The 27,172-nt window shown below is 37.4% G+C and overlaps 1 protein-coding gene across 1 annotated transcript in view; it reads right to left on the bottom strand.

Moving 5' to 3' along the window:
• Positions 1 to 245: 245 nt before the first annotated feature.
• The window catches only part of LOC139723386 (uncharacterized), a 37,789-nt gene continuing 10,862 nt past the window's right edge, over positions 246 to 27,172 (bottom strand). The window contains exons 4-23 of the mRNA XM_071634633.1: positions 26,754 to 26,836; positions 25,875 to 25,952; positions 24,842 to 24,896; positions 24,574 to 24,672; positions 23,306 to 23,425; positions 22,791 to 22,900; positions 21,737 to 21,818; positions 21,241 to 21,313; positions 20,210 to 20,273; positions 19,436 to 19,546; positions 18,631 to 18,838; positions 15,925 to 16,056; positions 15,225 to 15,363; positions 14,780 to 14,859; positions 11,896 to 11,925; positions 8,956 to 9,051; positions 6,074 to 6,226; positions 5,437 to 5,539; positions 2,979 to 3,185; positions 246 to 424 (exon numbers count right to left, since the gene is read on the bottom strand). Of these exons, the coding sequence (XP_071490734.1) occupies positions 246 to 424; positions 2,979 to 3,185; positions 5,437 to 5,539; positions 6,074 to 6,226; positions 8,956 to 9,051; positions 11,896 to 11,925; positions 14,780 to 14,859; positions 15,225 to 15,363; positions 15,925 to 16,056; positions 18,631 to 18,838; positions 19,436 to 19,546; positions 20,210 to 20,273; positions 21,241 to 21,313; positions 21,737 to 21,818; positions 22,791 to 22,900; positions 23,306 to 23,425; positions 24,574 to 24,672; positions 24,842 to 24,896; positions 25,875 to 25,952; positions 26,754 to 26,836 (2,202 nt within the window). The remainder of the gene's footprint in view (positions 425 to 2,978; positions 3,186 to 5,436; positions 5,540 to 6,073; positions 6,227 to 8,955; positions 9,052 to 11,895; positions 11,926 to 14,779; positions 14,860 to 15,224; positions 15,364 to 15,924; positions 16,057 to 18,630; positions 18,839 to 19,435; positions 19,547 to 20,209; positions 20,274 to 21,240; positions 21,314 to 21,736; positions 21,819 to 22,790; positions 22,901 to 23,305; positions 23,426 to 24,573; positions 24,673 to 24,841; positions 24,897 to 25,874; positions 25,953 to 26,753; positions 26,837 to 27,172) is intronic.

Genomic DNA, 27,172 nt, shown 5'->3' on the forward strand with positions numbered 1-27,172 from the left:
TTCAAACAAAAAATATTGTGGACATGTGATGGTCGTTTATTCCACCCATTGCAGTCTAGTCCTGAGTATACTTAATAGGCAGGTGTCTATGGGAAACGCTTGTTGTAGCAAAATCAGCTCATTCTCCATGGGTTAATCAAGTACTGCAGATCACACTGGTCATGCAAATCGAAGGGTCACATTTTTTGGTCACTAACAATCTACACCTGCTGACTTGCTCACACTTAGCCTGCTGGTCAACACAATCACTTCTTCTCTGCTGTTATGGGTTTCTGCCTGGAGAGGAGGTTGCCATGACTGGGTAGAGCCGTCTCCGTTCTCCCACCTCCTGCCTGGGTGAGGAGGTTGGTGCGAGACTCCAGATACTCCCTCAGCACGGTGGGTGGTCGGGGGACAGTGGTGGGTCGGCTGCCCTGGGCGGTGTCTGTGGGCAGAATGGTGAATAGAGTGTTATGAATGCATGTTTTACTACTTCTGCAAAACTCCCCATGTTCAATTGTACAGACTTATAAAGGCTCTGTCACAGCATACCTGTAGGTCTCATATGCCTGTTGTTAATTCAGTCTACAACTAAAATTTGTGAGGTTTACCCTTAGCATTCCAACAGTTCTTGGTATGATGCCCAAATGTGCATATTCACATACATCCGCTACAAAAATGAACTAGTCTACTACATAATTAAAGAGTGCAGGCATTTGCTGCATCTTTGCAAGAGTATGTTTTTTCTTCAGATAAAATGTCAAGAATCAATGCAACTCCCGAAAAAATAATCAAGCTGAAAAAGTTATGGCATGGTTGTTTTCGAGTGATGACTGGTGCGCAAATACGTCACCTTTTTCTTTAAAAACTATTTAAAATTTTGATGTAACTTTAGCGGGCAGGTTAATGTCATTGTGAATTACGTACTGTTACTTGTTATCATGATGCTGAAAGGGTCTCTTGTAATCACTAACTATTGACTGTTTCATCATAAAACAGAAATTAAAACCTTCAACTATCCCATGAATACCCTCTACAGTCATACTCAAAATCTAAAATGAATCCACAATTCATTTAACATCCATAAATGACTACAAAGGCTAATTCATACAGGATTGGAAAAAACAAAAACATAAAACAAAAACAAGGGGTGTCTAGAATGCCAATTTTTAAAGCTTCTTAGGTGTTTATATTCATTGTGTGTGCGTCTTGTTTTCCAGCTTTTGAAAAATTAACGCCTAAGATCCAAAATCACAGCCACATCTCTTTCTTGCCCATGACACAATGTCATCAGTGATATTTCTTATATAAAGTAGTGACAGACTACTACTGTATTCACTCATTGTTCAATGAAGGCAGGGTATTACATGGAGACACACAGGTAATGATTTCGTAGAGCTAAACGATGTGACCCTCCGGACCCTCTAGGACCATGCAGTGAGACAGCCCAAATACCAACACAAATATCTCATATTGCTCTCTACAATGACATAGTGACTTAGAAAGATGAACCCACATGAACGAATAAATGATTGAACGACTGAACACATGTTTGAATGAATGAAAAGTTAGATGAGCGACAGAGTCAATGAAAACTTGAATGAATGAATGAATGAATGAATGAATGAATGAATTGCAAATGAGTGAATGAATAGACAAATTGATGGATGGATGGATGGATGGATGGATGGATGGATGAATGAATGAATGAATGAATGAAAAGCACCATGAACTTCCATGCTGAAAAAAGACAAGTTCTCAGTCAATGTGTTAGTTTAAAGAAAATTCAGCAAGGCTGAAGAATAAGGACCATGTGTGTGACATTTTCTTGACATTGTGAAATTTGAATATAAAATGAAGTGAGACATGCCTAATCCAACTGAACATGACACATATACTTTTCCAACACATTTTTTCTCTCATCCACATTACAGAGACTCCAACCCCAAGCACCTTCTGATCTGGAGATTCTCCCACCCGAAACCCTTAGCAAACGGGAGACTCCAAATTGATGTGTGCGAAGCGCGAAGTTCCTAGGGTTCTTTCTAGATGTTCTCTGGTGCCATCTAAGGCTTATTTTTTCAACATACGATAGCAATGTAAGAAATCCTTTCCAACGGGAGACACAGAGCCAGGGCGGGAGAAATCAAATCTCAAGCGGGAGAACGGGAGATTTTGCAAAAAAGGGCTTTCGGCGGGAGATCTTCCGTCGAAAACGGGAGAGTTGGAGTCTCTGACATTATAGATCAGACTTGACAATGTTGAACAACTAAGATGGCTGTTTGTTGAATGAACCATGGGAATTTGTGACAATGCCATATTGTGAGAGGGAAGATGGGGTACGAAAAAACAAGAATCTCTATCCCATGCCTGTATGATGACATGTGCACCAAAAGAGTGATACCAAATTGCAATACCAATAAGACTGATGCAGTCATGCAACATCTTACACTAAACCAGACACCACTGAATGGTGAATGATGGACCAAGACACAACTCCCTGTGCACTGATATACATTACCAAATGGGTCCTTTTGAAATCAAGACAGTTTGGTAAGATATTGAGTTAGTACATAATTGTCATGAAGTAAAACATAATTTTGTTATGTGATCATGATTAGTGTTAAAAAAAAACTGTACCTACAATAGTTGTATATGACCTACAAAAGGTAATATAGATATTGCTTGATGTTCAAATGTCACTTCCTCATTTCAAAGAACTTTCTAATCAACATCAATGACACGCTGAAAAGTGAACACAAAAATATGGGCCATCTGATCTCTGACAAGCAATGAAAGGCAAAATGGATCGGGTACGCTTACTAGCTGTAACATAGTAGCATCTGAAAACCTCAGAGATGTATTATATCAAGATAAAAAGAAATGTATGCCATCTTCAGCTCTCTTCAGCAGCAGGTTAATGCAAAGCTGGACACATCTAAGAGGAAATGATGCGGATGAAGGATGATGTCAGTCATCGAGTGAGTGGGATGCCTTACCTAGTGGTCTCCTCTCAGCCACATTCTCCAGCAGTGAGGCCAACATGATGATCTCCTGCTGTAGCTTCTCTGTAATGTCCGACACCACCTGCTCCCGCCGGTCGGCACGGCGACACAGACCGGTGATGTCATCCAGGAAGACCTGGTCCCGCTGGGCAAACTCGTCCTGGAGGGCCCGGTCCTTCTCCCACCCAATCTCCAAATGACCTGTGAATAGACGGTCAAGACACTTAGAAATGTGACATTGGTCCCACAAAGTCTTACCTCGGAATCCCACCTCATGCACAGGTCGGCTTTCTCACAAATGGCTTAATATTGGCAAGACAAATGCAGGGTGATGATGATAACCAGCATAACAATTCTCGATAATCATCATCCTTATTGCTATCCTCACTGTCATCATTATCATCATCATCATTATCATCCTCATCACTATCTCCACTATCATTATCATCATCATCATCATCATCATCACCATCATCATCATATTCACAATAACAGTGAGAAGAAGACACATCAATATGCAGAAGGTCCAATTCTCTGTATACATAAGATGACAATATCTACTAAACAATTCCAATTTAACTCAAAGTAAACTTTTTGAAGTACATTGTATCTCAAGGCTCTAAATGACTTTATGCATGAAGAAGCTCTCAGAGGTGAATTATACTAGATTATACAACACCTCAGAATGATGTCGAATTGTGATTGGCCAAGAACATGTCACATGACATTCAATAGAAAATACCTACCAAACTCATTGAGAGTGACAGCCATACAATAGGCCCCTGGCATGGGCCTATTGCACGGCTCGAAGGTACTATAGCACGGCTTCGTGGGGGGCTACTAATGCATGGCCGCTCACAGAGTTCTGTGGCTCACAGCAGCAAAGCGCCAGCAAACTACATTGTACGTGCTGGCCGGCTGGCGCGGCTGCGCTGCGATGCGCTGCTGGTAAACAGACCAGTCGCGGCGGAGTACTGCAACGTTAACGTGTACGCGCAGCTACTTTACCTAGCTAGTTGCATGTATTGCGGCCTACTTACTGCTGTGTTTTTAGCTTTGACTCTGATCTGCTACGTGGACCACAGTGATCCCAAAATCAAGACTTCATTTCAAGTTGAGAAACCGTAATTTGATTATTTTTCTGTGTTTTTATACAAAATCATTTTCGGAAATAGAGAAAGTCTAGACCTACTACTAAATCTACCGACATCTCAGGTAGGCTTAACAGTTAACAGTTAGGCCTAACTTGATCTAACGTTAGCGTAGTGGGTATAGACCCTGCGGAGTTTGTGATTCCTGTGACTGTGTGGTCGAATCATGACGAGTGTTTGAAAGCAGTACACAGGGTGGTTTACAATTCTCGGCCTAATTGTTACACTATTTATTTTTGGGCCTTCCTGAGTTAGCGGTCACTAATTTAGTACTGTGATTGTGGACAAGGTGTTGTATAAAACGAATAATTTATGATTTTGTTCGTGCATTGGGGCACGTAATACCGCACTCGGCGCGAGATTCGCCACTGGTCTATTCAACGCGGCGCTACGCGCCTTGTTGAATAGACCAGTGGCTTATCTCGCGCCTCGTGCGATATTCGTGCCCTATGCACTCACAACTCATAAATTATTCGTATAATGTTACAAGTACAGTTGTATAGCTGCATTGACGCATGCAACAGCATCATGTACAATGATGGATGAGCACAATGGATAGTCCACTTCAAGGTGTTTGAAACACCTGTTGATCCTGTGTTACTAGATGTTGACATATGATTAACATTTACAATGCATCTACCTGACAGTATCCCCTCAAATCAATTTGTGATATCATAGGCACTAAAAGACACAAATGAATCACATGAGTGCTGTATGGTTCGAGGGTTCGAGCCCATGTGAAGCCTGACACGTTTGCCCTTCAGCAAGGCACTTTGTCCACATTGCTAACTAGGTGTATAAATGGGTACCCGGTAGGATGAGAATGTTTATGTAGGTTGATCAGCATGTGTGTGCCTGTAAAATGGCAACTGGCTGGAATGGTCCCCAGGGAGTGGAGAGTGAGCACTGTCAGTGCTGGTTGGAAATAATGGTATCAAGAGACCGCAGGAGTACATGTATGTACACGTACATTGTATGCACCTTGAGTGCTCTACACAGTGGATATGGAGCAATATAAATTCATATTATCATTATTATCATTATCATAATCATTATTATTATTATTATTATTATTATTATTATTATTATTATTATTATTATTATTATTATTATTATTATTATCATCATCATAATCATTATTATTATTATTATTATTATTATCATTATCATTATTATTATTATTATTATTATTATTATTATTATTATTATTATTATTATTATCATAATCATTATTATTATTATCATTATTATTATTATGGCAAGAAAACTGCCTCAGACATGTCAAGCCAACCCAAACTCACCTCTCTGAGAAGTAACTTGTCTCTCTAGAGCTTCCTCCAGGCTGCTATGTCGGGCAATCTGTCCTTCTATGGAGGTACATTCCTTGTGCATCTTTTCAAGAGCCTGAAATATGAGATAATGGTATGAATATATAGTTTTGAGGATATCCCATCTCCCGTGTAAATGGAACTGAAGATGTTTTCCAGTTGGGTTTTCACCTTGTTATACAACTGTACATGTCAAGTGCAATACTATGGATTGATAAAAGTGTGCACTAGTACTTCATAATGAACTAAATGAACTGCTCTTAACATCATACCTGTCAAGGGCAATAATTGAGACTTCAAGCGATAAAGTGCGATTGTGCTGCCAGATAAACTACAATGTACTACAGTTAACTGAATAATGCTCTGCACTACATACTTTCTTCTTTTCTAAATTCTAGCTTTTCTGTAAGAATCTGTGATTTTTGGCAAGGCTTGTTCTATTTATCGTCATTCTCAAAAATGAATCTATATTAAGTGAAATGAAATGAATTGCAGCATAATACTTTGTACAGACGTAGGAGTGTTATACAATGTTAATCATTTTGGTAGAAAATACTCAATAAACCATGCAATGCTCCTGAACTTTTGATTAGCAAAATGCCCATCTCACCCCTCTGAATTTCATGTTCTCCTCTGTCACAGCCTTGAGCTTCCGACCGGCGTGGTAGATGTTCTCCTCAATATACTCCAGCTCCCTCGCTTGTTCCTTCATGCGACCGAGGGCTGCCGAGCGCTGCTGGCGCAACAGCTGCTTCAGTGCCACCTGCAAATTGCACGGAGCATCCCAGTGGTGCAGGGTTAGACATGGGCATTGGACCAAGAACTTACTAAGAATATTTAAAAAGTCTGAAAATGTTAAAAACTCAAAATACATTTAAACATAACCTCAGCTTATATTGAGACTGCAAATCAGGATAATTTTTGTGTAACAAGCTTAAAGATTTTGCAGTTATCTTATATCAGAAATCGCTGAAAGAAAGAGCATCATTCATTCAGACTATTATTTGACACCATTTCAATATTCTGTTACAACATAATCCTACTGTTGTATGTGATTGCAACATATTTAAACTTCAAAGCTTTCTAATGAGATACATTTTGGGCCCTACACTTCATAAGAATTACTCAGAAGAAGAAATTTGTGTTAAAATTTCCAGACTTAGTTGAATATTCATCCAATAAATTGGTCTTTTACTGGTGTCATATTGTTATTGAATCCAAAACATTTTACTCGGACTTTCAAGGTAACAGATATACACAATAACGTTGGAAATGCATCAATGGTTTCTCCATACAATTTTGCATTAAAAACTGCAAACATGAGCAAAGTAATGATCCACAATTTGAGAACATATACACACTGTACAATATCCAAGCAAGATTGTGATGCTATATATTACACGTCAGCAGATATATTTATACTTACCTCTAGCACATGGTTAACTAGAAAATTCAAGCATATATAGTCAATGCATTGCTGTTAGAGCAGCTATGGGTGGGTTATATTTGTTAGAGATGAAGCATGATATATTTGTTTAGATGACTGATATGATTGGCAGTATTCAAGACAACTACATTTGTAATTCACACCTCCGACTATTGCTACAGTTACAGTACAAGAAACTCACTAATCTGCTGAGTTATAGCAACCTGCCAGGACTGCTGACAATATGTGCTATGCAATTCAATCACAGAACGAACAATTACACAGACAGTCATGTCACATATCTGTCTAAGTTAATTAAGATAAAAGACACTTCAAGTTAAGTGGATGTTCATTATTCAGTTTGAACTCTTTTAGAAACAAAGATAAGTACTTAACCCCATCCCCCCCCTAAAAAAAAAAAAAAAAAAAAAAATGATTTTGCTCCCTGCATATTCAATTTCACATATTAGGTGTACTGAGTAAATAAAATTTTCTATTTCTTTCATCATACAAAATCTCTCCTTTATGACAGAGCTTAAAAGAATATTTGAAATCGGAATATCTGTATCCAACCCTAAATGCACACATTAAAAGAAAAAATGTCTGTGTGCAAATATGCTAATGTCAAGGATGATTATCATTTTTTAGTAAAATATTTAAGTGTGCAAGAATAAACAAAATTATCCAGTGTTGAGGATAAAGCTTTTAAATTCATCGGATGTTAAAGAAGCACCTGTCCGGTATTTCATACTCAAACCTGTTCAGGAGACACATAATTCTCTTCAGCATAGATACTTCACTTATTCCTAATGCAAGCAATGATCTATGTAATCCTTGAATACATCTTGCAGTTGACATTTCTATTCTACACCAACTACTCCATACAAACAAATCAAAGGACACACAAATATTTGATACACAGTGCAGAGTAACTGTGGCTTAAAAATACGATGAAACATTACACATGTATAACTTAGAATGTGAATAAGACTATATGAATCTGAACATACAATGTATACTACCATGCTGCTATAGCACATCATGAATTACAACAGATACATACTACATGAACATGAGTATGAAAACACTTCTTCAACCATGATCTACTGGAGCAAATGATTCAAAGAATCCAGTGACGTATTGAGAGACAATGTACATTGTAGATGTAAATGAAGGAATAAATGACCTCTTTGTCTTTCAGACACTTGTCTAATAAAACCAGTTACCCTGATACTTCTATTACTGGTGACAGGATACAATAGCAAGTTTATTTGTTCATTTTCAAAACAATGATCTAATTGTTTAAGGAAAGCATAACTTACAGGGGGAAAAAGTCCTTTCAGATAACATTTAGCTTTTAGTGAGAAGGTACAACAATGTCTGGTGTTAAGGGTGATGCTTTTCATTTCACCTGATGTACAAAAGAAAAAAGTCCTTTCAGATAACATTTAGCTTTCAGTGAGACTAAATAAATATGGATATAAATGGGTTCCCCACTATGAAAGTATCAATCAAAAGGTCATCTAAAATACACTCTTGCAGTATAATCATATAGAACTAGTATTGACAGCACGAACTATATTCATACTGCAGTATTATGATATGGACTTTCGTTGCCAATTTATCAAGCCCTATGTGTAGGATTGCTAGTAACAGGTAGCATCTTGTGGATATCCAATAATATCCCTTCTGTCTGGGCAGCCCTCGCTACACTACATCTAGTCTGGTGTGTCTGTAGATTTATTATCTCGTCAACCAAATGGCAGCATAATAATGCTGTTATGTGTACGCAGTGGCTACTCCTCCTCTAGGCATGTTTTAAGATCTCATTCTGATATACCACAAGGCATTAATTAACAGATGAGGTCTTTGATGAGTGGTCTACTAAACTTACTTCATCGATGATGATAATGATATGAAATGGAGAAATTTTCTGTGGAGAACAGGAATAACTGTACTATGATGGGTCTAAATGAATGATGATTTTTTTTTTGTAAACTACATCTTTAGATGACATGTGATGCTATCCCATGCACAATTTTTGATGATGAGCTCAGTTTGTGTACCTTCGAGAGATTGAGAAAACGTTTATTTCTGCTCTCGTCTTCTGAGGAAAAGAAGGATTCCCCCAACAGCGGAAGTTCAGTGATGGTCTCTAGGTCCTAGAGGAGAGAGTCAGATCTGGAGTTGCTCACCAACAAGTCAAACAAAACTGTCTATCACGTTGAGAAATAATTTTAAACAGGGTGGCAACTCAGAAATTGAAAAGCAGAAAACCAAATGAAAAGCTAAAAAAGAAAGTAACTAAAAATGTTTAGTCTCTAAACCAGGTATGAGATACAAGTAAATTGGAAATTAGATAAAACTTGTGTTTTTCTTTTGATAGTCTGAAAAGATGTGAATTACAGATATCAAAAAATTACCAAGAAATCATCAGAGCATGCACTTGTGAACAAATACAATGTAAAACTCTGCAAAGAAATCACAGGTTCCTGTGATAGAATTTTGAAACTAAAAGACTAGACAGAAAGTGTGCTGGCATGCACATGCATCAAGATTAACTGCGAAGGAAACTAAAAATCAAAATGAGAGGGTACAGATTTCTTTAGTTCACTACATAAAATCATGAGAGTTCTGGAAAGACATCCATACATCAGTCTGACATGCTTTAGTTTGAGTCAAACATTTCTTGTGCCTATTGCACAAACTATCAAGGAAAGAGAAAAAACAACAACTATGCAACCATGTATTCTTGCTCTAATGTTTGTTCTGCAAACTGACATCTGCACATACATGAACTCGAGAAGCAGGATGTCAGGCAGATATATCACTGATGCCTTGAACTTGCTACTCTTTGTTGGAACCATGTCAGCTATCCTTTGAGAATTGTCCTAAGAGGAGAGTGAGAATGTTCCTCAATAATGTAGCTATAAGTAGAGCCTTGATCACACTAACATAGTATACACTGTATAATTCTTGTTACAACTGTAAGCTCTTGATCTATATTTTCACGTCATTGATATCTTAATATGCACGCCTAAAGTGTAACAGAATCCATATTGAGATTGGTCACAATTATTTTCAAGTTGCTTAGTCTCACCCTGTTAGAAGAACTGCACACAATTAAAAAAACATAATCGACGTCATCTTTTGAGGTAGATTTGCCAATGGCGCAGAATAAATACAACAGGGACTTTACTAAGACTTCACTGTATCCCGTTTCAGACACATCATGTACTGACCACATTCCAATGACTAATGACCACAAAAAAAAAATGTTGACCACTGACTACCATACCAGGTAAAACCATTGACACCAATAGGAACTGCATCCCTACTCTCATATTCACCAAGATCTAGATTACCCATTAATACCTGTTGCACCCCAGTAAAGAATCCATTTGATAAGAAATCCATCCCTACAACCCCAGTTTTAAAGATTATGAGACCCAACCATGGACAAGGTACCTGGTTTCAGACACAGAACTTCTCTCACCATTTGAAATAAACACAAAGAACAACAATTTACCCTGCAAGTTCTACTTTCTCAATATGTTTGCATAGAATTCCCTGCACAGCTTTCTCTTATATTCCTCTCTATCTCTCTCTTCATCTCTTTTTCTTGTCTTTCCATATCTCTTCTTCTCTCTCAATTTGTGCAAGTAAGATATTCCTTATCTTGCAAAGATATAATTGCTAAAAAAGAAATGTTTCACAGCAGCGCTCCTTATCTTTACTGTTGGGCATAAATGAATGAAAGCATACCAACGTACCTCTGGAATGAAACATTAATATAGAATAAATCTTAAAGGACAAGTCCACCTTCATATACATAAGGATTGAGAGAATGCAGCAATATTAGTAGAACACATCAGTGAAAGTTTGAGGAAAATTGGACAATCCGTTCAAAAGTTACGAATATTTGAAGTATCTGCGCAGTCACTGCTGGAAGAGAAGACTACTACAGTGTATGATGTCACATGCGTACAACTATATAAGGAAAATAAAAAGAGAATTTCACAAAGCGTTACTTTTTGAATAAAGTGCACATTTCTTCGACTTGCTACTGACGTAGTGTTAAGGGTAATATTATTCCCCCTGCCTTCTGAAAGAGAGAAGTTGAGTGTTCTTTTGTTATGCAAGAAAAATGGAAATATGTTGAATTTTCTTTATTCTTTCTTTATATCGTTGTACTCATGTGACATCACAAGCTACAGTAGTCTTTCCATCCAGCCGTGACTGAGCAAAAACTTTAAAAATTCATAACTTTTTAACGGATTGTTCGATTTTGCTCAAACTCTCACTGATGTGTTCTACTAATATTGCTGCATTCACTCAACCCACATGTCTATGAAGGTGAACTTGTCCTTTAAGTCCTTATTCCCTTAAAAGCAATGTGTATAGCAATCATTGTCATATATTCCCTCCTTAATTCCTGCAGAGACATAATGTCATTACTGTATGAATGGGAGTAAGCCTCATCCTTGATAAAGGAAAAACTTATCTTTCTTTAAAAAAAAAAAAAAAAAAAACACACCTTGCAAATTTTTTTCCAATTATGAAAGAATCAATCAAAATTGGTTTTGTGTATAGATGGTTAATATCTACACTTACGGCAAACAATGAATATAGCAGACAATGCCTGTTTATATACCAACACATGAATGTGTGAATATTAAAATACCTGTAAGAAAAATTATTTGTCAATCAATACTGTGCAGTATTATATACCTTTGAAACATCAACTGGCAGAGTACAGACGTGTAAAGGAAAAAGGCTATTACTAAGCACAATGATGCATTCTCGTACGATCATTTACAATATTATAATCACAAAAGACAACACAGAAATTCAGTGGTGGGTAGTATCTAAGCGTGCAAGTGAACGCACTGCAGATGTGCACAGTGAGGAACCACAGCACAGTGCGCTTTATGCAATTTTAACATGCCACACGCAGATTTAGGGATGCACTCAGAAAAGTGTAGGAATAAAGAATGACCCTCCACCTTTGGTGGCAAAGCGAAGAGTGACTTATCCTGTGATTTCCACATCATCAACCAGAGGCAAACAAAGGGGTGGAACAAATCAGAAGCGAGAAAAATAATTCATAAAATACATTGCGAGGAACTTTGTAGGGTACTGTGGAAAATGTAAGCCCATTTAAAGCCAAAGCAAGTTTGTGAGAGAGCGGACATTGCACGTCTTATGAATAAACATGTTCACTTCTTCACAATGGTATTGTTTCATACTGGAGTTTGCTGCTTTCATTAGGAAGCAGCAATGTTTCTTTATGCTCACTACCAGCTAAAAAAAGCACTATCATCTTAAATCTTTACCCTCCAATGACATCATTATATGGAGAGTTCCTTGAAATGACACTGACTATACATTAAAAATGATTCCTTGACTATTTTCTTTCTTTCCTTTGTTTTCGAGGTATTGTTTGACAAAAGGAAAAGGAAGTCTTCCACAATTTCTAAGATCTTTGATATTCATAGATTTTGATTGGTCATAAGTTTTTGCATCAACGCTTCAAATTTCCAAATCATGGTAAGTTTTGGTAAAAATGACTGCACTGACCTGAGAATAATGGTAAGGGACTACAGGACAGTAATATTTTCCTGGTATGTTTATGGTTGATGACTGCATGAAGCAGTGAAGAAGAATACCATTCTAAAGAACTGAACATGTCTTTACTTCTTTCAGGTGGCTTGGCTCTTGACAGGGGCTCCTGGCAGCAAAGAAACTTTCTTCTAGAAAGTTTACTTTATACATAAAGTGTACTTTAATGCACAAAAAGCAAGCAGATCACAACTGAATTGTGCAACTCAGAACCACTGCTCCCTCAATATTGGCACACCCATCGTGGTGAACTGAAAAATCTGTACTTACTGGATCGGGAGTTCCTGATCCAGAACTCTAGAACATTTCATGAATGCAATTGACAAAAATCCATCTTACAACAAGCCAAAACAGATTCAACATTGCGCATAATTGATTCATGATTGATAAAATTCTGCAATTATAACGTTACAAAATAACAAGAAAAGGATCGAATAGAAAAGAAAAAGATGGCTAGTGTCATGCTCAACTGATGATACTGCAACAAACAAAAAAATCTGTTGCTGAAATTAACAAAACTGACAAGAATGAATCTCTATGATGAAATTGGAGATTAGACATGCCATATACACAAATTTAATCAATATCAAAAATTGTCAATTCTTTCTATAAAAAAAAACACTCAATGAATTGAAACAATATGTAATACGCTTTGCTTTAGAAATGAAAGAAATTAGCATCAAACTGAAATGGCATGCACATGTTAGACCATGGAAAAAAAAATGTACAACAGGCAAAAGTTCTATTGCATTCAACTTGATGTCAACATCTACCCTTGCATAACTTCACACAGAAAGTCAAGATGAAATTTGCTCTCAGAGGAAAAACAAATGAAATTCAAAAACATGCAATGAATTATCAAGAAATGATGACTTAAAACCAAGCACAAAGTAATCATGTGATCATTTTATCAAAGCACAAATCATCTCTCACAACATATGCATAAGAAAGCTGCTGATGCAAAGAGGGGGAAAAGGGAATTCTAAGCTTTGGGAATCAAAACATTTGTGGCACATTATGATTAGTATCCTGAATCAGGCACACAGAGGGATGATGGAATGGAAAGGTTTGGGGGTGCTAAAAACAAAGATAACATTAAACAAGTATCTATATTTCTTATATGCTTTTATTCTCAGGTCAGAGTGAATTCAAACAACTTTTTTTCTTCCTGTGGTAAAGTTACAATTACAGAAAAGTCCAGCCAAAAATCTTTAAAATAACTGCCATTATCAATTCAGAAATTAGAACATAGATGTTTATCCACATTCCAAATAAAAAAGGCAAAGTCAAGATGTCTCAGAGGCACCTTCTGACGATTGTTTGTTTGTATGTTGTTTTTTTTTTAAGTAAAGCAACAAAATAACAGATTGGATCAATTGCAAAGGAGCATACTATATAAATGTTCAGCCAAAATCACTTCTAACATAAAGTGTAAATCTCTGAAACACTGCCACATTTGATATCTATATGTTACATGTAATACCATGGCTCTTGTAACAGAACATTGATGGCTACATGTAGCTCGGAATATATTTGGCACTCTAGGGTAGGGAGGAAAGAAATTCTGCAGAGATGGGAGAGGGAGTCTTTAATGAAGCATTGGGGTCAAGGGTCAAGGTTCAAGGGAATTGTCTGATGTTAGGCGCAAACATTAAAGATGCATGTGTAAATATTATGGTTACGCCAATACCCAGCAAATAAACAACCATTTTGCACGCAATGCATGACTGCTTTTGCATGGACTGATGATGATACTATAATTTTGTCATTCTCGTCAGAGTACAGTTTTGAGATTTTCCCCTAAAATGTGACTTATTAGGCAACCTAGGACGAGCTCCATGTACTGTTGGCCAACAGATATGCCGGAAACCTAGTGGCTTGTTTTCTAAGCTCATCAAGTTCAAGTTCAAGTTCAAGTTTATTTAACCAATTCATTAAACATTTGACATTTTACTTGAACTCATGGTACTATTTTCAGACACTGGACACTTTCTCTGTTTTGTTTTATGCTTATTTTGCTTCAATTGTTGGTTTCAAAAATGCACCACATGAATGACATTAAAGGATGTCAGAACATTTATAAGGTTCAGCTGGAATTCTCATAGCCTATCTTCGTATCAATTGAAAATCATCATGTTGCACTTGATTGTTTGTGATGTACATTTTTTTTTTGTGTGTGTGTTAATTGTATCAGTGAAAGCAGTCATGGCATCACTGCCTGAAGTGGCCATTGCCAAACATAATTTAATTCTTTGCCCACAAACTCACCCCTGGAGCAATCAGCTTCTGTATCTCCCTGGCAGCTCGGCTTGAGGAGGCTTCCAAAGTGCTCTTCTTGTTCTTCAACTCTTTGGGAGGATAAGTGACATTTCACAAGAAATAACTGGTTGCATTAGACACAAAATATACTGCATATTAAAGAGTTAATCTGAGTTCCTTTATTTCAGGATCCTTATCACTTTGTTCCTTCCATACTATCAACACAGGTGACATTCACTATAACATCTAAAATCAACTGTGTCATAGTGTATGACGCAAGGTTTGATTTGAAATCATGAGGAATTCGCATAAATCTGCGCTCAAATGTATTTTGAAATTGCTCATGCACGTATTAAATGCCAGAAATATTAATACATTGATATATTGGAGCACCTGAAGTTTGAAGGAGATAACAATGTCTGTTAATTGAGACATAGAGAGAGATTCTGCTCACCAACAATGTCTTTCTTCTTTGTGTCATACTCTTTGAGTTTGTCTTCAAACATCCTCTCTAGCTCCTCAAAGATGGGAGTCTTCTCATCCAGTTCCTTGACCTTGGCTGCTAGGTGGGCCTCTGCATCATCAATCTTTTTCTGCAGTACACATTAGTGATAGAAACAGAACAATTGATTAGCCACTATGTACAAGCTAGGGATACAATATCCTCAGATAAGATATAATAATTATGGCAATAAAGTGATGATAATATACCACATATGGTTTAAAAACTAGTATAAAGCAGGTATACTATTGTTTGGGTTAGTTTAAAACAGGTATAAAACACTGAAATAATCATGCTATTACACAAACTTTTATTTCAGGGAGAAGGTCATAGCAAAATATAATAGAAGCTCATGGGATATTTTTGTTACAATTCATCATTACTATGCATTATTTGAAGATTAGTGCTATCAACACATATTACATACACAAATAAAAGTCCTTGATTTCATATAATAACACAAAGATTATACTTTATGAGATTTCCATTGTAGCTGATGCTTTCCTCATAAAGAAAATGCATTTGATTAATACAGGAACATACGGAACATGATTATCAGCAAACAGGGAAATACTTGGGATGCCAGGAAGTTTAACCTGAAGTTCCAACCAACAGAACATATGAGATAATGCTAGGTGCATCTTTGGTTTACCTGGAGTCCATTGATCTCATCCTCCAGTTTCTTCTTGACCTTGCCAAAGTCCTTCTGAGCCTTCTTGAGGTCCTTTTCCAGCTTCTTGATGGTCACTTCGTCCTGGCTGATGTCTTTGGTCAGCTGCTCACCCTGTATTAAAACAGAAAGACAGAGGTTATAACCACAGGGCTATTCACACTGGCATTATTTGGTTGTGTGTGTGTGTGGGGGGGCGGTGGGGTTCTTTTTTTTTTGTCACAGGCGGCAGGCATCAGAGTGAGACTGCAAGAGACTACTATCCAACTGATTCTTAAAGGACAAGTCCACCTTCATATACATAAGGATTGAGAGAATGCAGCAATATTAGTAGAACTCATCAGTGAAAGTTTGAGGAAAATTGGACAATCCCTTCAAAAGTTACGAATATTTTAAGTATCTGCGCAGTCACTGCTGGAAGAGAAGATTACTACAGTATATGATGTCACATGCGTACAACTATATAAGGAAAATAAAAAGAGAATTTCACAAAACTTTACTTTTTGAATAAAGTGCACAGTTCTTCGACTTGCTACTGACGTACGTTAAGGGTAATATTATTCCCCCTGCCTTCTGAAAGAGAGAAGTCGAGTGTTCTTTTGTTATGGGAGAAAAATGAAAATATGTTGAATTTTCTTTATTCTTTCTTTATATCGTTGTACTCATGTGACATCACAAGCTATAGTAGTCTTTTCATCCAGCCGTGACTGAGCAGAAACTTCAAAAATTCATAACTTTTTAATGGATTGTCCGATTTTGCTCAAACTCTCACTGCTGTGTTCTACTGATATTGCTGCATTCACTCCACCCACATGTCTATGAAGGTGAACTTGTCCTTTAAGGAGAAAGTCACTGCTTTACCCACTTGCCTGATATAAAAAGTGTACATGATGAAAAATAAAGCTGATGTTTTTGGAAGCAGGAATGAATTCAAATTCCATGTATCTATAGAGCTACCCATCATATCAAAAACTCTCATTATAGCTTCAAGAGTTAAAGGACAAGTTCACCCTCATAAACATAAGGATTGAGAGAATGTAGCAATATCAGTAGAACACATCATTGAAAGTTTGAGGAAAATCGGACAATCCGTTCAAAAGTTATGCATTTTTGAAGTTTTTGTGCAGTAACCGCTGGATGAGAAGACTACTGCAGTGTATGAATAACTTAGATGTCACATGCGTACAACAATATAAGGAAAATATAAAGGGATTTTCACAAAATTTCATCTTTTGAAAAAAGTACACATTCCCTTGACTCGTTACCGATATATGTTATGGGTAATATTATTCCCCCTGCCCTTAGAAAGAGGCAAGTCAAGTGCTCTTTTATTATGTAAAAAAAGTGAAAATATGTTGAATTTTCTTTATATTTTCTTTATACTGTTGTACGCATATGACTCATAAGCTATAGTAGTCTCCTCATCCAGCTGTTCCAACACAAACATTTTAAAAATTCATAACTTTTGCATCGATTGTCCAATTTTCCTCAAACTTTCACTGATGTGTTCTACTAATATTGCTGCATTCTCTCAATCCTTATGTTTATGAAGGTGAACTTGTCCTTTAAATCAATTTTCTTTCCTGCTTTGAGTTGAAAACCACAATTGAAAATTAAACTGAAAATCAGAAAGCAGAAGTGAAGAGTGCTCAGCACACTGAGTTCAATGCCCTATGTCAATTTTCAAATCAAAGACTGATTGATACCTATACTGGGTCAAAATTCTGCAAATCCTATTAACCCTAAAAAGGCCGGGGGGGGGGGGGGGGTTGAATCAACCCCCCCCTCGACATTTTTTGCGACTACTCCGCCGCGCGAAATTTTTTGACCGCGCCGTTCGCTGACTTTTTACTTTCAAGTCTTGCGCATCTTTTGACACCATTTTCGCGAAAATTGCGCATACCATTACGACGCTGCGCGACCTTTTATACATGCCTGTCAGACCGAAAATGGCTCAAAAAACATGATTTTGTGTATAAAGTCTATGCAAATGGAGTTTTCTCTTCTTATTCATAGAGATATGATTATTTTCACTTTCAGAGGCTGAAACTAATCAATTTTAGCACAATTATGCTTGAAATAGGTTCTGTCATAAATTTTGAGAAAAAAAAATGATAAAAAAGGTAAAAAAAACAAAGAAATACGTAAGAAATTCATAAAACAATAAAATACATAAGAAATTGATTTTGATACCAGATTTTTTTTTCATGTACATTGTTAGGAATGCTACAAAGAATGTTATCACCAAAAAATAAGGATTCTAGGAGCTTTAATTTCTGATTTAGAGCAAAAAGTATTATTTTACGCATACATTAACATAATTAATCATTATGATGAAAATTTCCATTTTTTTTTTTTCATAGTTAGGTAGATTACGCAACAGGTAATGTATGTGCCAATTTTCATGGTGATTGCGCGAGCGACGGCCGAGATCTCAGGGGGGGGGGTTGAATCAACCCCTCCCCGGCCACAGAACACCCAAAAAAGCCCGGCCTGGTTAGGGTTAAAAAGCATTAAATTATAGTAGTTCTTAGCCTACTGTGTATGAGCAATTAATAAGCGAAATATCCCTTCTTTTTAAAAGAAGGAAGGTTTTGTGTTCCCTGATATGCACTAGTCATTAAAAATATATATAAATATGATATATTATTAAGTCATGTATGACCACAGAAGGGAAGGTCAGCTTGCCTCATTGGTCAGGTCCACTTGGTCCTGCTTGGCCTTGTTGATGCGTTCACTCATCATGGCCATGTACTTGGAGAAGGCTTGCCGGAAGTCCTCCAGCTCTCGGCTCAGGGTGTCCCGTTTCTCCTGCAGCTCAAATCGCTCCTTGCGCTCGCGTGTCAGGTTCTCACGGAAGTCCTGAATCTGCTTGGTCAGCAGCTGGACAGTCACCCTGGCAACAACAAGAACAACAACAACAACAAAGTAATGAGCATGATGGTCAGAAATACTTTTACCTAATGGTCAAATTAATTTTAATATTTGTTTCAGTATTCAAAGTATACAAATATTACGCGTGGAAAGGGGGTAGGGTGAACAGATTTTCTGCTGCTATGTGTTTGCAAGGGCCTATTCCACTTTAAAGAGTGAAGTTTGATACCTATTCATTTGGACTCTGTATGGAAGGTGACTTGAATACAACAGAGTATAACATGACAAAATAAGACCTTTTTCTGAATCACTCAAAAGCCATCTGGGTATTATATATATTCAATACTAAAAAAATTGTTAGAAAAAAAAAATTGCAATAAACCGATTCCTTCCACCATTCATATTAAATTCCTTTTTCTGTTAATGCCATCACTGGAACAAGTATAGAAGAAACGTTTGAGTTTAACAGCTTACTCGTTTACAGACCCTACTAGTGGGCATCAATTAGCTCCTAAAGCTATAATCCACAACATGTGACTCCACGGGCTAAAATCAATGCTAATCATCTACATGTTCCTAGTTTCATTCATGGGCTATCAGGGCGTTTTCTCAAACTTACTGATGGTTTTCATCCAGAGATTTCATCTTTAATTCCATGTCATCATTCTCCAGCTTCATCCTGGCTGTGTCTGTCGCTTTCTTTGTCAGCTCCTCCTTGTGGGTTTGCAACCTGAAAGAAAGACAAAGTTCTTGATGAACCCTTACCATGCTGAGGACTCTGGACAGTGTATGTACAAACTATCCTGGGGTTTTCTGTACCAACTGGCAAGCAAAGCACACAAAGATTGAATCACTACAGAAATTCATTGCAAACTACTAATTTCTGATTACATGGATGTCACAACTACAGGACTGCACTCAGATTACCTCATTTAACAGTTACTTGTTCAAGGTAACTGACAAAGATACATCTAGCTAGAAAAGACTCCCTATGCTTAAATCTCTGACCCCCCCCCCAAAAAAAAAAAAAAAAAAACCAACACAACAACAAACAAACAAACAAATATAAGTAAATGAATAAATAAAGACCAGCTCGTGAGTGATTTAATACCATTAAATCTTCTTTCTTTATATATTTTGAAAATGTAAAATAACTATATTTGTCTTGTCTGAATCTCTATACTTGAATAAAGCTTTGTCTCATTTTTTGCAACACACCAGTCTTTGATAATTTATTCAATTTGGGCACCTTTCAAAAAATGTTCGGACTTGACTGATATCAAGTCATGCACGAAGGCATAGTACATATATCTATCTTCGCTCTGGATACATCAGAGATGATTGAGGAGGTGGGTGACATACGGAACCTGACATCTATATGGACAATACTTACACGCTGTCCACTTCTTGCACTTTGGAGCCTTCAGTTTCACAGATCTCCAGTGCCTCATCCACAACTGATGGTTGAAGAGGGGAGTGAAAAATAATGCCACAGTATGAGATTTTGTTACAAACAAACAATCAGAGCTGAGCCCCATGGCATAACACTATGATTAATTTACAATTAATGCTAACTCTGCTAAATGGCTACTGTAAGTGATTTTTTTGTTTTGATTGGCTATGGATAGTGTTGCAATGGTAGTTACCATTGACTGCAGAGTTACCATAGTTTTACATACCAGAACCAAGAAATTAACAAGTCATTTAGTCTGAAAAGTAATATTAGGCCTGAAAAGTAATACCAGGCCTTGTTTACATATTCTAATATTTCAGTTTCCAAACTGAAATTAAATTATCATAATGCTATTCAAAACAGCAAGAAAAAAATATTGTGTTTGACAAAGCAGGCCTGGTGCATACAACAATATCAAGCAGGAATAGTTCATAAGGGAAGGTGGGAAATATACTTACATCATATCAACAGTCGGATTACACACTGTATGTGCCTTATATCTTACAAGTTTATTCTGTGAATTGGGACTTGTGAAACAGTGTCAAGAGTGGTTGTATTTGCGATCCAGACCCACAAGGATGGAATAAGAGAGAAGAAAAGTTTGTGATTTCACACCTTTGACATTACATAAAACCCATTTGTGTCGGAGGAAGCAATGATCACTGATTAAGGAATTGGTAATTTTATGAAAATCATCTAACTCGTGAAATTTGGGAAAAATAACACACTGCAAAAATATACTGCACATACAATGTGTCAAATATTATGGTATCTACAAACCTGCATTCTCATTGAAGCACTAATCTGATCTACATTCCAGATACACTATAAATCTTAAGTTCACATACACAAATGCATGTAAAACAGGAAAAAATTAGAGTTTTATGCAGCAAATTAGCTACCCTACTTTGGTGGTGGCATACCTTTAGTAATGAACACAAATGACAAGAGTGAAAAAGTAGGATACTCACTGATTTTCTTTTCATCATGGTCTTCTTTGAGCTTGTTGTATTCCACATTAGTCTTTGCGATGTCTCTTTCCAACTATGAATGGCAGGAATAAGGGAAGAACATTGCAGTTAGCACAGGAAATGTAAGTTACTCCTTAGAATAGGTTGAGTGCAGGACAGGGTGTGTATGTTAGTCTGTATGTATGTATGTATGTATGTATGTATGTATTTATGTATGTATGTATGTGCTGATGGTACGTACAGCCATGTGTGCCTGTTACCTTGTATTTGGGCCCTATTTACAAGCACAGATTGTTTTAGAGGGTTCTCAGCTTTCACTTCATGTACATGTATACACATTGTTTTTATTATGCACATTATGTATGTATTGTTTTCAGTGGTGAATGAATTTAAGTGAATTGAATCAATTCGAGAAATTATGCGAGAAAGTGTCTGTATATTTGAGTATGTATGTTTGTATGGTGGTAAGTATGTTGTGTAAGTGTGTATTTCTTACCTCATCTGCCTTGGACTGAAGCTTCACTTTCTCCTTCAAGCTCCTGGTCTCAAAGTCCACCAGCTGTAGAGACAACTTTGCCCTGTGGGAGGAAACGTCATCAATCTTAGACATGCAAATCTGTTGTACAAGCATGCTGTCCGTTTCTTGGCCGAACTAAAGTGTAGCTAACTGTTTGGCATTTCTGAATCCACTGGGCCACTGAATGTCACTGCAACATGTTTTTATGGTGACACAACATTTGCTCCTGTGACAATTGCTCCAGCGTTATTTTCTCTAAGGACTTGGGTTAGGGTTAGAGTTGAGATAGGATTTTAGGTTCAGTTTGATGTGAGGATTAGGATAAGGGTTAGGGTTATGTTTGTGGGTAGAATTTACGTTTTGCTTAGCGTGCAGAATTTTCATGGGAGCAATTGTCGCAGGAGCAAATGTCACGGAACTGTTTCTACAACAGACAGCCTTGGAGAAGGTGACATGTCATTACTTCAGATGAGAATACTCTGCATTATACCAATATATATATTTTTTAAATAAATGCTAAACATGAGTTGAATATCCTTTAGAGTAATCAGCTTTCACATAAAGCATGCCATCTGTCTGTTGCTCAGAGGAAGAGGTGGTAGTATTTTCATTGGAGTTTACTCAAGTCAAGTACTGAAAAAGTGGAACTGTTCGTGCAAGTTATTTTTCATGTCCAATTAGGTAAGATGAACTTAGATGCATGTTTTTCATTTTACGAACAGTCATTACTGACTGAGCAAGCATTTCGAACAGCTCGGCCCTGCCATGGCAGCTAAGGGTTTTGGCAGCACATACTACGGTGAAAGGTAACTGGTCCACATCTAGACAGCAAATGATAAGCTATAGGATTAGTGATTGTGAAGAAACTTACAAATAAGAAGAAAGCAAAAGAATACTGGTAACCCAAAATTCATGCATTTTAACTTTCGCGCTACTTTCACGTCATGTGAAATGCAGGAAAACTATCAGACTATGAAAAATTTTCACATTTACAGTGTAGACTTGATATAAAGTTGATGGCAGTGACCCTTACCCTTGATCCCTCAGCTCCTCATTCTGCTTCAACTCCTGCTGAAGCTGATCCTGGAGGGTCCTCTCCTGGGCCTCGGCCCGGGCCCGGTTGGTGTCAAACCGCCTGATGACCTGATGTAGATACACCACGAGATGGAGGATATACATATTCACACAGCGGTCAAGAAATATCACTCAGTTGTTTATTCCTTATCATCATATCTATACCTTTATCAAGTAATATTCATATTACAAGGATCTGGAGAAATTTTATCAGCACCTTAGATGCATCTGTGCATAAACTGAGCTAAAAAGACAAATGGAAGACTGGATGTGATGGCCAACATCTTTTACATTCCATCTCACACCTGCATAGATTCAATATGAATTTACAATTTTGGCATAAATAGAGGTGAAAACAAAGAGTCACAAGAGATGGGGAAAATCAATCAATTACGTCTGGAATACCAGCTCAAGCTTTTAAACAAAGGTCACAAAAAGAGACAGTCGACTGGAGAGCTAATTGTTGGTTTTCACCTTCAAGATGTCTGCAAGCTCCATGTTCTTTGCAGTCAGCTCCTCCTGAAGTCCGTCCATCTGTTTCTTCATGGAGATGTTGGCCTCTTTCTGTTTCTTGGTCTTCTTGGCAGTGTCATGCTGTGTGTGTGTGAGGGGGGGGGGGGAGGAGAGGAGAGAAGGAAGGGATAGACAGTGGATTGAAGTTAGCAACACTATAGCTATACTCTCCTCATTTCTCAACACACAACACAACCACTGTATATGCCATATATTTAACGAGCCTAAGTTTTTCATGAATCAGGTCTTTGCAACAAATTTCTGGATCTGAGTATGGAAATGAATGGAGAATGTACATGTGCATATTGCATTCATGTCGGGATCATTACCTCCGCCAAGGGAGGAGGCTATGTTTTCGTTACCATTGGTTTGTTCGTTCGTTCCTTCGTTCGTTCGTTTGTCCGTGTGCAAAATAACTCAAAAAGTATTTAACGGATTGGGATGAAACTTGCAGGAAAGGTTGAGAATGACACAAGTAACAAACGTTTAACTTTTGGTAATGATCCGAGAATTTTGGGGGAATTTATGAAGGATTTTTGATATTTTGGCAGGTAGGGTCAATGAACTTGGGAGTTCAGGCTGCGCGTATTTGAGGTTTGCCTGGACGCACTAAAGTGCGTGCTCTAGTTTCTGCTCGGGCGAGGCGCGCCGTGCAGCCGAGGGTTTATGACGTAACAAAGGCTGCTATATTGGGAAATCGGGCGACTTTCAGCACCGATGCTGTGTGTACGTATGATATCTCTATGGAAGAACAAGATCAGTGGTGGAAATAAGCTGCATGCTTGGTGGAGGTCTGCGCTCTCAGAGTGCTTTTCTAGTTAATTAATGTTCTCGGGTGTTGTGAAATTTGCGAGTGGCACCCAACTCACAAAATTTGTGGAAACAAATCATGAAGAATATGCCTATTTTAATCATTATTTATTCAACTCAGTTGATGTGGACTTTTGATACTCTAACAAATCAATACAAATATTGTTCCATGCATATAATAGATATCAAGACTCCAGCTGCACATAATGCAACACACTGCAGTATCTCCTGCATGAAGTTGATTATTTAGAATTTATTACTACCATCCTACATTTCTGATCATATCTAATTAATCAGGTTTAAAACTCCTTTTGAATTGGCGTGACAATCTTATTGAGGGACTTTCTTATCAGAAACATGCTGAGAGTTTTAGGTTAAAACATGTGACCTATATTGGGGAACATATATAGACATCTTACCACTGCCTGCTTGAGTCGTTTCTTCTCTTGCCTGGCGTCAGCTCTCTCTTGGATCATGTCTTCTTTGAGAATCACGATTCCAGTCTCAAAATCTACAATCTGGAGAGATTAGACAAATGGACAGAGACGATGATATGGAGACAGGGAATCACAGAGATTACTTTCAAGAGATTAGACACACAAAAAAAAACGATGTAAAATTACAAATATTACACATAGTACGAAACAAAATTACTCTTGCGAAATTACATTGTCGAAGCGTCCATACCTTCTGATTTGTTTCTCGAAGACGATCTCTCGTTTCATTCAACATAATCTGCTTCCTGGAGAAGTAGAGAGAAGGAAAGAAGGGACATAAAACATATCATCCAAATTTGCCAGATCATTTTTCATCATCATCCACAATTAAATTGTATTTCCGTCTAATTCATTTCTATATAACACAATGGTTTCAGACAACCACTGCTCATATGCCACATGCCTCTGACTAATGAACTGACTTGCTGGGTGAGCTGCACTCTAAATTATGCATCGTCAAATGATGAATTAGATACTGATCCTCACAAAATGGCATACGTCACAGCTATGTCATGCACTTCTTACTGTAAATGACAGGTATGAAAATATACAATATTTCATGTTGTCCAGCAGTTGCATATGCTATACACATTGGAAGCATTTTAAAAGTAGATGAACATATTTCAAACAATAGCAATCTTATAATTTTGGAGATAAAATCTATTGAAAAATCAAAGAAGGGAAAGAAAACTGCAAAGCAGAGACAGAAAACTGTCAGGCACATTGCTAATTACAGTCTTGGTAGCATGTCATATCTATCGAGCATCAACAAACACGCACTATGTTTCTATAATGCATAATGTGCTAGTTGATAGAAAGACAATATTTTGTGTAAATCCCTTTAATAAGCCTTTCCAATATTCCAGAATCTAATGTGCACACAGCAACTGCAATCACAGGAAGATGTCATACTAGTATCTCAGATCTGACAACTAAACCTGATCTTTCTCCTCCCAAAATTGTTTTAGGTATCTCTTGGACCCTTTCACATGAAGAATTTATGTTTCTGTTTGGCCTGTTCTTACCATAATAGGTGTGATCAGTTTAACAGGTGTGATACATTTACAATGAAAATGAGTCAGTTTTAGGTTTGGCAAGTTTGTCGTTGTCGTCATCGTTGTCGTCGTCGTTGTTGTTTTCTGTTAGAGGACTGTGAGGGTGCTGTAGAAGTGAGGGTTCCCCATCCCCACAGTGAACGAATACTTGGCACGAATCAGACTCACCCTGCTTTGTCTGCTAGTCTTTGATTCAGCTGTGAGATGACCTCCTCATGCTGTGCTCTCACCATATCTCTCTCTGGACTGAGATAGGAGCAAAACATAGATGAAACCACAATTAGTCTTGCTCAAGGGATGTCTGGTCCCTCCCCCCCCCCCTTTTTTTTTTTCGATACATAGTGAAACTCGGCTGTCCTCAAGTAATTGCTGCCAACACTAGAAAATCTTTATCACAAGATAAGAAGACTAGAACATTACTGTGAAGGTAATGTGATCCAGTAAACAATTGTTGCTTTAGTCTGAGTATTGATCAGAAGAGGATATTTATACAAATTACCTATGGGGCAAAGCTGGATGAACAAGATGGTTAAAGACATGTGTAACAGCTATTTATCTTTCTTTCTCTTTTCTTAGAGAAGTGTTATGCACAGTTTGCTGAAAGACTCAAATGAATGAAAAATCCCATCCTATCAGAAGTACATCATTCAAAGAGCCTCAGCTTTGTTGGAAATATCTCTTCATATGACATTAAATAGTTACAATCATGACAACAAATAGATATCCATGTAGCTGTTGCTACAGTACTTTATGTTGATTCTAGTCACTACAACAATAATTGCATTATGCAATGTGGTAATTTTCTTGCCTCATACAAAAAAAAGCAAAAAAAAAATGTGTCATAAGGCTACTGTAACACCAGAAAATTTTATGAATTTCGCAAGTAGCCAAGATTCGCGAAAGTTTCATGGCACGAATGTTTCTAGTTGTACAGTATGTATACTTCACAGAATCTGGTTTCCAGTTAAGAAACAAACAAATGAACTTGCATGCACATACTAGCAAATTAACAGTTCCGGTGAAAGAAAGAGTGAAGCTGATACTCACGCCAGTATTGCGTTCCCCTTGCTGAATTTTCTGTGCCTCTCTTCCAGATCCTCAATGTCTTGATTCACTGATTCCAATTTATCCTGAATTGAAAATACCAAATCAAAATGCATAACTCAAAATGTAAATTGAGATGCCATATGAAGCAGTGCCTTTGATCTGTAGTTTCTAATATTTACAGACAATACACACAGGACTGGAAAAGGAAGTGGATGCATTGATATAGGCCCCGAGACACTATCACTTAACTTCTTCACAGATCAAAGGCACACGTACAGTGTACTCATGAGGGTTCCATGACATTTGCTCCTACGAAAATTGCTCCCAAGAAATTTCTGCATGCTATTAAGCCAAACATATATTCTACCCACAAACGTAGCCCTAACCCTAATCCTAATCCTCATAACAAACTAAACCTA

Source organism: Diadema antillarum, unplaced genomic scaffold (genome assembly GCF_040938485.1).
Source record: "Diadema antillarum isolate AM-2024a unplaced genomic scaffold, OU_Dant_1.0 scf00000188, whole genome shotgun sequence".
NCBI classification, from domain to species: domain Eukaryota; kingdom Metazoa; phylum Echinodermata; class Echinoidea; order Diadematoida; family Diadematidae; genus Diadema; species Diadema antillarum.